Raw genomic sequence first — 14871 nt, 5'->3', positions numbered from 1 at the left:
TGTCTTTTTGGAAACCGGTGGTTGATCGCATTGCTACTTGACTGTCGTCGTGGAATAATAAATTCCTTTCTTTCGGTGGGCGTCTGGTACTTCTGAAGTCTGTCCTGTCCTCAATTCTGGTTTACTTTCTTTCCTTTTTCAAAGCCCATGCAGGTATAATTTCTTCTATTGAATCTATTTTTAAATTTTTTTTTTGGGGGGGTGGTGAGGATTATCGGAAAATAGCCTGGATTAGTTGGGATTCTATTTGTCTTCCTAAGGAGGTGGGTGGTTTGGGGGTTCGGAGGTTAGGAGAGTTTAATATTTCTTTGTTGGGGAAGTGGTGTTGGAGGATGTTGATAGATAGGGGTGGTTTGTGGTATCACGTTTTAAAATCTAGATATGGGGAGGAAAGGAGTCGGTTGAAGGAGGGGGGGACCGTGTGTTCATCTTGGTGGAGGACGATTTGTAGGATCCGAGAAGGGGTGGGTAGTGGAGTAGGTAATTGGTTTGAGGGGAATGTTCGGCGGATTGTGGGAGATGGTAGGGATACGTTATTCTGGTATGATACTTGGGTGGGGGAGTTACCTTTACGTTTTAAATTCCCCCGTCTTTTTGACTTGACGGTGTTTAAGGAGATAACTGTTGAGGAGATGAGGAGGTCAGGTTGGGAGGTTGGAGGAGGAGGGTGGGAGTGGAGACGTAGGTTATTAGCTTGGGAGGAGGAGAGTGTGGGGGAATGTTATGCTTTGCTCCACAATGTTGTTTTGCAGGATACATCTTGTGATACTTGGCGGTGGTTACTAGACCTGATTCATGGTTACACGGCTCGAGGGACATATTACTTCCTTACTTCTTCCGAAGCTGGTGTTGACAGATCACATGTTGATGAGGTTTGGCATAAATGTATTCCTTCGAAGGTGTCTTTGTTTGTGTGGCGGCTCCTTCGTGACAGATTGCCTACTAAAAATAATCTGTTAAGGAGGGGAGTTATACAAGCAACGGATACGGAATGTACAACAGGTTGTGGGGAAGTGGAAATGGTTACTCATTTGTTTTTAGGGTGCACCACTTACGGCTCCCTTTGGTCACATGTGTTGCATTGGTTAGGTATTTCTTCGGTTCTTCATGGAGATTTACGTCATCATTTTGTGCAGTTTACTCATCAGGCTGGTTTGCCTAGTTTCTCTTACCTTTATCTTCGGCTTATTTGGTTTGCATCGGTTTGGGTGATTTGGAAAGAAAGAAACAACCGTGTCTTCAATAATGTGACACTAAGTGTTGATGTGCTTTTAGAGAAGGTTAAGCTAAATTCTTTTTTGTGGTTAAAATCTAAACAGGTTGTTTTCTCTTATAGCTACCACGAATGGTGGAAACACCCACTTTGTTGTATGAGTATCTGTTAGCTTTCTTTTTCCTTTTGGTTACATCCCGTTGTTGGGCAGCTTTAACATTGTAAAAACTCTTGTTTGATCTTTCCTTTGCACTCCTTGTGCGGGGGATCTATTGTGAATATATATATACACCATTTTAGTCTGTTCAAAAAAAATATATTAATTGCAAACACTTCATTTTCAAAATGTTGATGTAAATACAAAAAATACAGCATCAAACAGCGGGTTAGCACGGGTCTAAATTTAGTTTAAGATAAAGTTGGGGCCAATTCCAGAGACTATTTTTATTTTTATAGTAAAAAACGCTTACCTACATAAGATAAGGTTATATGAAAGTTTCCACCCACTAATTATTATTATTATGTTTTTTATTAGGTAATTATTATTAAAACCATAAAAAATTATCTTATAGGACGTGGCCCCTGACCTTGAGTCTTAAACCATGTTTAATATAATAAGTTGCTTGCAAGAAATTGATAATCCATATATTATCAATCATTCTAAATCTTCAACCATGTTTATCATTAATTTATGTCACAGTGGATGACAAATCACATGCAACGTGGTTAGAAACAAAATAAAAACTGTTTCGTGTATGTAAGACAGAAGCAGAAGCAGATAGAGATTAGTTTAATGTCAATCTTATATTTTCTATTAACAAATAAATCATCAATTGAGAAACTCAGGATAGTCCACTTGTTATTTTTATATACCTTGAAGAGAGTGTGATATTTTGGGAAATAAAATGAAGAGTTATTCTTTATGAATTACTCTCCCCGTTTCATAATACTTGTCACTTTTGGAGAATACTTTTGTTTCACATTATTTGTCACTTTCAAATTTCAATGCAACATTAATTATTAGTTTGTCAATAATACCCTTACCTATTTATTGTAAAAAGAGAAATAATAGAATGAAATAATACATGGTTAAGGGTATAATTATAACAAAAACACATAAAATTTCATCAAAAATAACAATTTATATTTATTTGATTTCTTGGTATATGTAATTTCTTCAAAAGCGATTTGAAACGGAGGAAGTATTTATCATGTTGAATTTCAAGGGAGTAGCATTAACAATAACGTTAAAACAAAGTTGGAGACACTCTTTGAGAATCATAGATGGTAAGTATTTATGAAAATATGTATTCAATGCATTGAAAAATGAAATACTTGACTTATTTTGGAATGCTTAAAGAGTGTCGGTCGTTAACAGGACCCTAAAAATAAAAGCAATAATACGACACATGAATGTAGTACTGGAATTACGGAGTATTAAATCTTTTCACACATAAATCACTGTCAGCCAGCATTACCAACTTGATAAAATAATTATGTTTCATCACCACATTACTATCCTAGGCTGAGAACAAATTATATTGGCAATCCTATCCATTGACTTTGGAAGTTTGATTTTCCTTGACACCATTAACAGATAAGGAAAAAGACCATTGAAAGAAAAACAAGAAGAGAGAAAAAATTATACTAGCTAGAATGATATATACAGATTATCCCAATCACATCAGCTAATTGCAAGGTAGCAGGTAGCAGCAACTGCGATTGAAATGGCAGAAACTGCGGTATCATTGGCCTTGGGGGAAGTGTTTCAACTCCTTAGGGAAGAAACAAATCTTCTGAGAGGTGTAAACAAAGATTTTTTAGATATCAAAGATGAATTAGAAAGCATTCAAGTGTTCCTCAAAGATGCAGATAGAAGGGCAGCAGATGAAGCAGACACCAATGAAGGAATAAGAACTTGGGTGAAGCAAATGAGAGAAGCATCATTTCGTATTGAAGATGTCATTGATGAATATCTTTGGCTGAGGCATGAGGTCAAACGTCCTGGATGTGGAGTAATCTGTAAGATTGCAAACCTAATCAAAACTTTGACTCCCCGTCATCGGATAGCATCTGAGATACAGCACATCAAGATATCAATACGTGAAATCAAGGAAAGAAGTCAGAGGTATGACTTTCAACGTTCACAAGCACAAGGATCAACAAGCACTAGAGAGACAGAAAATAGGAGATGGCGTGATCCTCGATTGTCTTTCCTTTTTGTTGAGGAAACTGCAATTGTTGGACTTGAAGGCCCAAGAGAAGAATTGACTGGTTGGTTATTGGATGGTGTGTCTGAGCGCACAGTGATCGCAGTGGTTGGAATGGGCGGGCTCGGAAAAACCACCCTTGCCAAGCTAGTTTTTGACAGCCAAAAGGTAACAACACAATTTGATTGCCGAGCTTGCATCACAGTTTCTCAAACATACACTGTGAGGGGTTTATTGATAAGCATGATGGAAGAATTTTGTGGAGAAACTGAAAAACCTATCATGCAGATGTTACACAAAATAGATGACAAGTTACTGATTGAACAAGTGAGGAAATACTTGGAACATAAGAGGTATTTGATATTCTTTGATGATGTATGGCATGAAGATTTTTCCGACCAAGTTGAATTTGCCATGCCCAATAATAACAAAGGTAGTAGGATCATAATCACAACTAGAAAGATGCAAGCTGCAGATTTTTTCAAGAAATCCTTCCAAGTTCATATTCACAATTTGCAACTTTTGACTCCAAACAAAGCATGGGAACTCTTCTGCAAGAAAGCATTCAGATTTGAGCATGATGGGCATTGTCCAGCAGAGCTAAAGTCCATTTCAAAAGAAATTGTTCGAAAATGCAAACAGCTACCTCTGGCAGTTGTGGCCATTGGTGGTCTATTTTCAACAAAATCTAAAACCATGACGGAATGGAAAATGGTGAGTAAAAATCTGAACCTGGAGTTGAGACGTAATGCCCATTTATCCAATATAATAAATATTTTATCTCTTAGTTATGATGACCTGCCATATTACTTGAAACCATGCATTTTGTATATTAGTATATACCCAGAAGATTACTCTATTAATCATAAGAGATTAATTCAACAATGGATAGCAGAAGGGTTTGTTAAATCTGATGGGAGAAGAACTTTGGAGGAAGTTGCAGAGGAATACTTGTTAGAATTGATTCATAGAAGCTTGGTTATGATGTCAAGTGTTGGCTTTGAAGGGAAAGTTACAGCATGTCAGGTCCATGACTTACTGAGGGAAGTGATCATTGGGAAAATGGAGGATTTAAGTTTCTGTCATTTTGTCGATGAAGTTGAGAAACCTCTCCCAGTTGGAAAAACTAGACGGCTATCTATTTCCATAAGTTCCAACAATGTGTTCAAGGGCAATAAGAACTCACATTTTCGTGCCATTCATGGCTTTGGAAAAGGTGGACCAATGGATCCTTTCATCATTGAATTGTGTTCAAAGTCTAGGATTTTGAAGGTACTTGACATGCAAGGCACGTCAATGAACCATATTCCGAATAATTTGGGGAATCTTTTTCACTTAAGATACATAAACCTAAGTGGTACAAAAGTACAGACACTTCCTAAATCTGTTGGTGAGCTGCATAACTTAGAGACATTGGATTTAAGAGAAACACTTGTGCATGAGATACCAAGAGAAATAAACAAGCTGGCAAAGCTAAGAAACCTTCTCGCTTCGCACTGTAACTATGATGCAATGTATTCTTTATTGAGTTTTAGAACTGGTGTGCTGATGAAAAAAGGTATTAAAAAGTTGACTTCTCTAGAAAATATCTTTTATGTGGATGTAGATCATATGGGGGCGTTGATCTCATTCAAGAAATGAAAATGTTAAGGAAGATAAGGAAGTTAGGTTTAACCCGTGTAAGAAGAGAGCATGGAAATTTCTTAAGTGCTGCAATAGAAGAGATGAAACACCTTGAAAATCTAAATATCACTACAATAGTTGAGGATGAAATCATTGACTTGAACTTTATATCATCCCCACCCCAACTTCAGCGTCTTCATTTGAAAGCTAGATTACAGAAGTTGCCTGACTGGATTCCAAAACTTGAGTGTCTCGTAAAGGTAATGCTGGGTTTTTCTATGTTGAAAGATGATCCCCTACAGTCACTGAAAGACTTGCCAAATCTGCTCAATCTCTCTTTGTGGGACAATTGCTATGATGGTGAAATTTTGCATTTTCAGCATGGAGGGTTTCTAAAATTGACGATACTGAATCTCAGTCGCTTGGAAAGAGTAAATTCAGTCCTTATAGATGATGAAACTTTGCTCTCTATTAAACATCTTACACTTGAAAAAATCCCCCAACTGAAGGAGGTACCCTCTGGCATCCAGTCCATGCATAAACTCAAGGATATTTTCTTCACGGATATGCCAACTGAATTCGTCAAAAGCATTGATCCAGACAAAGGGAAAGACTACTCGGTTATCAAGCATGTTCCTATTGTATTCATTTGCCACCGGAATGGCCCAAACATGTACGATTTTGAAATTCGTACTATTCACTCATCTTCCGAGGAGTCATAAGAAATTTGAGAATGTTCTGCTGTCTAGCAAGCTTCAAAATATGAAGGTACCTTACCTCTGATCATGCAATGCTTCTCATGTTTTTATAAATCTTTTTCATGCATACCTATATCTAATTACACATTGCATCGCCCATCAGATCTCTCACTTTCTGTTAGGATATAAGCTATGGAGTTTGTTAGGATATAGGATAAAGAGGAATTATTAACAATATAGGACAGAGGAGTTAGTTAATGATTAGGTAGAGATTATATGAACTACAAATTTGCTGGTGAATGGTGTGTGTGTGTGTGGGGGGGAGGGGGGGGATCCGATCACTACAGATAGGGTGTGATAGGTGAAGATTACATGAACTAGAGCCTTAGCATATCCAAACAAATCTCAAAGAGAATGACAAAAAAAGACAAATACATATCACACACTATATCAAGTAATAGTTTGCATAACAAATTCTAATATCTTGTGAAACATTTCAATATAACTTCGATTTTATTGATTATATTCTTTGATTTACTATCTCCTAGATAAAGTATTCTTTCACTAGCATTCAATTCTATAGTGACACTTCCTTTAACTTGTTAAATTAACTTGACAACTATATGAGATACCTGACTCATGTTTCTGTGTCAATGTGGACAGAAATTTGGATTCTCCATGTTACAGCTCAAAGATGATGTATTTTGTTCTTCATTCCATCTATGGATCTTCAATTCAAAATAAATTATTTCCTTCTCATTCTACAATAAGCAAGGAAAATGTAGATCCCATTCGCTGAATGACTTTGGTTTTCTTTTCTATTTGTCATTTAAGGTGTTTTATGATTTGGTTGTGGAAGCTTTGATTCAAAACCTTATAATCAAGACCTATATCTGGACTCCATTCAAGCAGATCATTTTGATTTTGAAAATTCTTTCCTATTTTTGCAATTTTAGGTGTTCAAGATTGGTGGGAGCTTTTTCTCAATCCTTGTAATAATCAAAACCTCTTTATTATAATGAATATTTTTATTTTGATAAACAAGATTAATGCTACTATCAATATCTTGGTGTAAATCTGCCTAGTTAATTTGAAATTAATCAGGAGGATGTGTATGTATGGGTCTCAGCCAACCAGTTTCATCCATTGATTATTTCGACAAATTGGGTTCTATCATTGTATTTTTTCTAATATATATGTACATGACTACCTAGCTGCTGGTGTGGAATGACTCCAAATTTCTGTAACAGTTACAGAAATCACTTGCTGCCGTGTTCTTTTTAAAGGATCAAGAACCATCAAGTAACTTTTTTCTTAGGCGTTGAATTTTTTCTACTACCATTGGACTCTTAACCTGGCATCACTACATAAGGAGACTTCTTGAATGAACTATCAATCAATCACTCGAATGTTGCATTTCCTGTCAACCAATTGTCTCAGCATGTGCATTTCTCAACTTCATCCCAGAAGCAAGCGTTCAAGTATATTCTATAATCTCTCAAATCAACCCTGTCACATGGACTTCATCTCATTATAGCATTTTGTGATGCAGGTTGGATTTGGGATGGAGATACTCAAGAAAGAAACATCAGGGTATTGAAATAAGAGACCAAGTTACAAGATCTTAAACATAGGCCGAATACAAAACAATAGCTACAACAACACCAACAGATACTCAGAACTTGGTCTTTCAATTGATGCACCTATAACCTACACAAACAACGTATTGCAACTTATCTACGTGCTAACCCCACGACTCCTTCATCATCTATCCCTTTGTTTGCTTCAGCTTTCAATTTCTTTCTAACTTTGGGTTTACCAAATTTCACATTTGCAATGTCTCAACAGAGATAAAATGAATTGTCTTTTTATCTATAGAAAAATAAATGTTAAATGAAATTGATTATGATAATTTAATAAATCATTTTACATCTCAAAAGGATCGAAAAATAAAATTTAAATAAAATAAAAACAAAATATTATGAATATTTTTTTAAGTAAAAAAGCCTCATTTTGGAGTTCGCTTTAGGCCTCATCTAGTGTTGGGCCGGCCCTGCTGGTGGTTCGTTTAGACCATATATAAGGTATTTATCAGCTTGCAAAAGTAAGAGGAAATGATGGATGGATAACTTCAAATCAGTTGAGCATCTAAATCTACAGCTAGATAAGGATAGTAGCTAGTATCAATCTTGGTTAGAAAAATATACATATTTATTAAAATGAACTTAAAGTGGATTTGATTATTATTGCTAGGGTTAAGGATTAGGTCCCAACCATCTTAAACACCAGAAATGGCTAAAGTAAGAAAGAAATGTCCAAATGACTTATGGATGGAATTCAGATATAGGTATTGATTACAAGGTTTTGAATCAAAGATTCGCAACCAAATTTTAAAACAACCTCAAATGACAAAAATAAAAAGTAAAAGCCAAAGTCACCAAGTGTTTGTAATCAACATTTTTCTTAATTATTTGCCGAACGAGAAGGAAACATTTTATTTTGAATGAAGCACTATAGAAAGAAATACGTCATCTTAAAGCTGCATCATAGAGAACCCAAATTTCTGTCCACGTTGATACAATAAACAATCAAGTCAGTTATCTCATACAATTGTCAACTTAAACAAACACATGAAATTATTAATAAAACTAATTTCATTTTTGAAACACCAAGTTTAGAGTAACTGTTGGAGTGGTTGTAGCTATTGTTTTCTATTTGGTCTGTGTGAGTGTTGGTAAGCTCTTGCACATGTTGAGTGATTGAGTCTAGTGTAGCAGCAGAAGGGAAGAAGTGAGGAAATAGGAAGTGGCTTAGATTCTGCCATGGTAGCTCAACCAATTAGTGTTTCTGAGTTAGGAAGAGTCATGTGGTGTGGAAGTAAGTAGGAATGACTTCAACACACAATACGTGGGTTGATGGAATGTGATCCTTGAAAAAGAATGCGGCTGCAAATGAATTTGGAGTGATTCCACATGAGCAGCAAGTTATCAACATATACTCGAAACTTGATGGGTAGCTGAAGAGCGAAGTTTCTGACTTGGAAATTATGAATAAATAATCGGTGAGGAAGAAACTAGAGTTGAACCTAGGCTGGGAGCCAGTTTAGACCATATATAAGGCCCTTTTAAAGCTTCCAAAAATAATTAGGTAACGAGGGATTGATGAAGCTGGTTGGCTAAGTCACATACATGTCCTCTTGATTAAATTTGAATCAACTTAGATAATGAAAACAGAATTAATCTTGGTTAGCAAAATAAAACTATTCATTCAATGAGGATATTTTGATTATTACATGGACAGAAACTTCAAAATGACGTCTGAATGGAGTATGTGTATAGGTTGCGCTTACAAGGTTTTGAATGAAAGGTTCTACAGCCAAATTATAATAACATGCTATAACTTACAACACCCTACATAAGAAAATTAGAAAAGAAAAGCCGAAGTTACTTGATGAATTAAATCCACATTTTCCTTGACAATTGCAGGGCAAGAAGGAAGGAAATATTTTGTATTCAAGCATCGTAGATAGAGTGAAGAACAAATTACGTCATCTGAGCTGTAAATGGAGAATCTGAATTTCTGTCCACCTTGACACAAGAAACAATCGAGTCAGGTATCACATACAGTTGTCAAGTTAACTAAACAAGTTCAATGAAGAATCACTGTAAAATTGAATGCTAGTGTGAGAATGTTTTATATGGTAGAACATCAAATGAAAAATATATACAATATTAGAACCAACTTTATTCTTGAAAAGTTTCACAAGTTAATATTATAAAAGATATCTAAAAAGATGTATAAGAGAATCATTGTGTGATCAGAGGAAGTGTACCTTCTTCTTTTGAAGCTAGCTAGACACCTTAGCATTCTCAATTTCTCAGGACTCCTTGGTGGATGAGTTAATAGTGCGAATCTCATAATCATAGTATTTTGGACCAAACCATTGACGAATGAACACAATAGGAACGTGGTTGATAATCCAATGGTTTTGTCCTTCGTCTGGATCAATGCACTTAACAAATTCATCTGGCATATCAACTAAGTCAATGACTTTGAGCTTATCCAAGTGTTTGATGCCAGTGGGTACCTCCTTTAGTTGCGGGATCCTTTCAAATTTAAGATGTTCAAGAGAGACCAATGCTCCTTTCTCTATAAGGATATGATTTACTCCATTCAAGTGACTGAGAATCAGTTCTTTCAATTTTAGAAATCCTCCATTTTCAAAGTGCAAATTTTCACCATCATAAGCATTCTTCGACAAATTCAGCTTCAACAGATTAGGCAAGTTTTTCAGTGAATGCATTGGATCATCTTTCAACTTGGATAAAGCCAGCTTTATCTGAACAAGACACTCAATTTTTGGAATCCAATCAGGCAGCTTCTCTAGTCTAGCTTTCAAATGAAGCCGCCGAAGTTTTGGTGGGGTTGACACAAAGTTTAAGTCAATAATTTCCTCCTCTACAATTACAGTGATATTGAGTGATTCAAGGTGTTGCATCTCTACTACTGCTGCACTTATAGCATTCCCATGTTCTCTTCTTACATGCTTTAAACCTAATCTCCTTAACTGCCTTAACATTTTCATCTCTTCAATGAGATCTACTCCTCCATGATCTACCTCCACATAACAAATGTTTTGTAGGGAAGTCAAGTTTTTAATACCTTTTTCCACCTGTACACCAGTAGTAGTTCCCAAAGCACAATATTTTTCTTCAAAGTTACGATGGAAAGCAAGAAGATGGCGTAACTTTGTCAGCTTGTTTATTTCACTTGGTATCTCATGCACAAGTGTTTCTCTTAAATCCAATGTCTCCAAGTTCTGCAGTTCACCAACAGATTTAGGAAGAGCCTGTATTTTTGTATTCCTTAGGTTGATGTACCTCAAGTGAAAAAGATTCCCTAAATTTTTAGGGATACGATTCAAGGATGTACCTTGAATGTCAAGTACCTTTAAAATCCTAGACCGCGAACACAGTGTACCCATGAAATGCTCCATTGATCCACCTTTTTCAAACACATGAATAGCACGAAAATGTGAAATGTTAGTGCTCCTCAACACATTGTTGTGACTAGTGGCTATTGATAGCCGTCTAGTTTTTCCAACCGCAATCGATTCACTATCCTCATGCACGCAATGACAGAAACTTAAATCCTTCATTTTTCTAATGATCACTTCCCGCAATAAATCATGGACTTGACATGTTTTAACTTTTCCTTCAAAGCCAACATTTGACACCTGAACCAGACTTCTCTGAATCAATTCAGACAAGTACTCCTCTGCAACTTGCTCCAGAGTTCTTCTCTCTTCCAATTTAACAAACCCTTCGGCTATCCATTGTCGAGTTAATCTCCTATGATTAATAAAATAGTCCTCCGGATATAAACCAAAATACAACATGCATGGTTTCAAGTAGTAAGGAAGGCCATCATAACTAAGGGACAAAATCTTTGTTAGACTTGTTAAATGGGCATTACGTCCGAACTCCAAGATCATATTTTGACTCACCTTTTGCCATTCAATAATTGTTTTAGATTTTGTTGAAAGTAGACCACCAATGGCTACAATTGCCAGAGGAAGCTGCTTGCATTTTTGAACAATTTCTTTTGACACGGCCTCAAGCTCCAATGGACAACGCCCGCCAAGCTCAGATCTAAATACTTTCTTGCAGAAGAGTTCCCATGCTTTGTTTGGAGTCAAAAGTTGCAAGTTGTGAACATGAACTAGAAAGGATTTCTTGAAAAAATCCGCAACTTGCATCATTCTAGTGGTGATTATGATCCTACTACCTTTATTGTTATTGGGCATGGCAAATTCAACTTGGTCGGAAAAATCTTCATGCCATACATCATCAAAGAATATCAAATACCTCTTATGTTCTAGGTATTTCCTTACCTCTATAATCAGTGACCTGTCATCCAACTTGCGTAACTTCTTTGGAAGCGGGTCTTCAGTTTCGTGACAAAATTGCTCCATCATTTTTATCATTAGTTCTCTCATAGTGTATGATTGAGAAACTATGATGCAAGCTCGACAATCAAACTGTGTTGTCACCTTTTGGCTGTCAAAAACTTGCTTGGCAAGAGTGGTTTTGCCTAGACCCCCCATTCCTACCACTGAAATCACTGTGCGTTCAGCTGCGCCCTCCAATAACCAACCATATAGTTCTTCTTTTGGGCCTTCAAATCCTACAATTTCTATTTCTTCACTGAAAAAGGAAGACAATCGAGGATCACGCCATCTTCCATTTTCTGTCTCTTCACTGCGGTGTCTTTGGCTTGAGGATCCTTGTTCGTGTGAAATTTGAAAGTTATACCTCTCGCTTCTTTCCTTGATTCCGCGAATTGACAACTTGATGTCCTTAATCTCTGATGCAATTTTATGACGGGGAATCAAATTTTTGATTAGGCTTGTAATCTTGTTGAATACAGATCCACGTCCAGGAGGATTGGCCGTATGGATCAGCCGAAGGTATTCATCAATGACATCTTCAATGCGAAATGATGCATCTCTCACTTGCTTCACCCATGTTCTTATTCCTTCATTGGTGTCAGTTTCATCTGCTGCCCTTCTATCTGCATCTTTGAGGAAGACTTGAATGCTTTCTAGTTCATCTTTGATATATGAAAGATCTCTGTGTACACCTCTCAGAAGCTTTGTTTCTTCTTTTAGGAACTGGAACACTTCCCCCAAGGCAAACGATACTGCAGTTTCTGCCATTTCACTCTCATATCATATTTCTAGGCTGCTACCTTGCAATTATGAAGCTTGAAATGAAAGGTGATTAGTTTTATGAACTTGGTAGTATATGCAGACCATGCTTTTCAAAGAAAAAAGGTTTATTGTTCTGTAATATGACAGTAAAGAAGTATGAATGGTTATTTTATTGAATGCCTTTATTTATGCTGAAATTCAACAAGCTTAACCAATAAGAAATATATTTTTGACCATCATGCATGCATCTGTCTATATATTAAGACTCAAGATCTGGGACCACATCCTAGAAAACAATTTTCTGTTTTTTTTATAATAACTAGTGGATGTTAGGTTCCAAATTACCTTGTCAAGGGTAGGTATGATACACTCTCTACCACATAACTAATGATTTGCAGCCGTATGTTTTATCTCTTGTATGATTTGTTGTGCAGAGACTATTGTTGCATGGATAGCTAGAGACAGAGCATAGTCACCAAGTTCGTAGTTCGCTTCGGTACGTGGTACGGGTTCGGGTACGCGGTACGCAAGTTTTAAAGAATTGGGTTCGAAGGGGGTATACAGAGTCGGTACGTTATTTGGGTTCGCGGTACGTTCTAATATATTATTCGGTACGTTGTGAATAGAATAAATTATTTAGTTAAAATATATGAGTAGAAATATTGATATCATCACTTTTTTTGTAAAAGAAAAAATATTAATATCATCACATTCATTCAAAATCCGAGCCTTGCATAATTTCCCTAGTTTTTTTTTCTTTGACAAATTTATCTTTTAATAAAAAAAATGTATTTTTCTTTTAGAATAAAATGTATTCCTACTTGAAGGAATGTACTCCTACTATTGTTAACAGCTATTTCCAAAGTAATTTAATTACTGTTTGTTTCAGTTACCTATGCATGGTTTATCAAAAAGTGTAATTACTAATGGTCGAATTTTTATACAAACCAAACTTATTTTTCCGATTACCAAGAAAGAATAATAGAAAGAAAAAGCTCTAAAAAAAAATTCAACGGGTCTGTCTCTCTCTCTAACCTTCAATGTCTCCAGCTTCTTCTTCTCCCCTGTTTTCATTATCTCCTTTCTTCTTCTCCCCTAAATTATTCATACAACAAATTGCTTCGTTTATACCTTTTTATGTCACAATTTTGAAATTCGTAACTGGAAAAGGGCAAATCGCAACATTTTTTCCGGGTTCATCTTCTATTTCACCGGTTCGTTGTCTTCTACGAATGCTACACGAATTTAGACGAACCCGGTTCGCAAAAGTACCGCGAACCGGTTCGCGCGAACCAATTCGCGGTTCTCTAATGGGGTGACGAATTATGTGACTATGAGACAGAGTATCTTTATTTTATTTTATTTTTTGGTACACAAAAAAAAAATCTTTATCTTAATTTTTATATTCTTTTTAGATATGGTATTGTATAAGACTAGCTGTAAAACTATGCATGAATGGGTGCTCTCTTTATCTCACAAACATGAGAAATTTTCTTTTCACAGCTTTCGGGCTTCTCGCGTGCCCTATGTTTTGACAATGTTTCCCCTTTCAAATTTTATAACCCGAAGCATATTTGGATTTTAAAATCCGAAATTTCTGATTCTACATTTTGAACCCCTCCTGACAGTTTTTTTTTTTTTTTTAAAAAAAAAAACGTGGTTCGGACTATTTAATCTAACCTAAAAAAACATGGTTGGACTATATAATCCAAAACAAGTTTCTATATAGGTAAATATGAGAAACTTCCATCATTTCAACAATTGCGTAAATTTTCAATTTCAGCGAGTATATATGTGTCATACCCCAATTTTTGACCTAAGGTCCCACTGACACATGTCTTTTGACTAGGAATATTCCTTGTTTTTTTTTTCATACCTCCTCTCACTTTTTTTAATTTTTATTATTATTTATTAGTCTTTTTTTTAGTTTCCATCTTTTAATACTTTATTTTTATTTAGTCTTTATTTTCCAATTTACCTTTTTTTTATTTTTTTTAGTCTAATTATTTCTTTTAGTTTTTTTAACCATTTTAATGAGTTCGAAATAATTGTCTCTGGGGTCCAAAGAAAATTCTATTCCAACCATGCCACTATCACAGTTGTTTTATCTTGGTTTTCGGGTGCCAAACATTGATTACGTTTGAACCTTTTAACCGGTGATATCTTATTTTTTCTTGGGAAGGGAAAAAGTAAGCAAAACCCTTGAGAATCGAGGTTCGGGAGTTGTTTTCGCTACGGGAAGGTGTTAGGCACCCATAACGACTATAGTATCCTATAGGAACCGTCTTTAATTTCTACGCGCGCGCTTTATTTTTAAATGCTATTTGGAAAATGATATTTACACCTAAGAGTTTACTAAGTCAAGAATTGGAGGGAGAAGAATGTGATTAAAATTTTGTTTTATTCGAATTGAAG

General features: G+C 35.8%; 2 protein-coding genes and 1 pseudogene across 3 annotated transcripts; 2 read left to right on the top strand and 1 right to left on the bottom strand.

The window, feature by feature from the left end:
• The first annotated feature begins 332 nt into the window (after window positions 1-332).
• LOC146935441 (uncharacterized) lies at window positions 333-1385 on the top strand. Its single transcript, XM_085749054.1, has one exon. It carries the CDS (start codon window positions 333-335, stop codon window positions 1383-1385), a length of 1053 nt encoding a protein of 350 aa, XP_085605180.1.
• Window positions 1386-2780: 1395 nt separating this feature from the next.
• Window positions 2781-6572, top strand: LOC146935440 (disease resistance protein RPM1-like; annotated as a pseudogene). Its single transcript, XR_015030247.1, has 2 exons — window positions 2781-5814; window positions 6408-6572. The product of XR_015030247.1 is annotated as a disease resistance protein RPM1-like (transcript).
• A 2413-nt stretch (window positions 6573-8985) lies between these two features.
• Window positions 8986-12614, bottom strand: LOC146935439 (disease resistance protein RPM1-like). The gene is made up of 2 exons (XM_085750630.1): window positions 9577-12614; window positions 8986-9331 (listed from the first exon to the last, which is right to left on the bottom strand). Exon 1 carries the CDS (start codon window positions 12460-12462, stop codon window positions 9622-9624), a length of 2841 nt encoding a protein of 946 aa, XP_085606756.1. The 5' UTR covers window positions 12463-12614; the 3' UTR covers window positions 8986-9331; window positions 9577-9621.
• Between the last annotated feature and the right edge of the window lie 2257 nt (window positions 12615-14871).

This window comes from Medicago sativa, chromosome 3 (genome assembly GCF_051527215.1).
Source record: "Medicago sativa cultivar Bolivia chromosome 3, Bolivia_mono, whole genome shotgun sequence".
Lineage (NCBI taxonomy): Eukaryota > Viridiplantae > Streptophyta > Magnoliopsida > Fabales > Fabaceae > Medicago > Medicago sativa.
This window is presented reverse-complemented; position numbering and strand designations above follow the sequence as displayed.

Excerpts from the sequence above, each read along its gene's own strand:
- LOC146935441 (XM_085749054.1), top strand. The coding sequence starts at position 333 with ATGTTGATAGATAGGGGTGGTTTGTGGTATCACGTTTTAAAATCTAGA.
- LOC146935439 (XM_085750630.1), bottom strand. The coding sequence starts at position 12,462 with ATGGCAGAAACTGCAGTATCGTTTGCCTTGGGGGAAGTGTTCCAGTTC.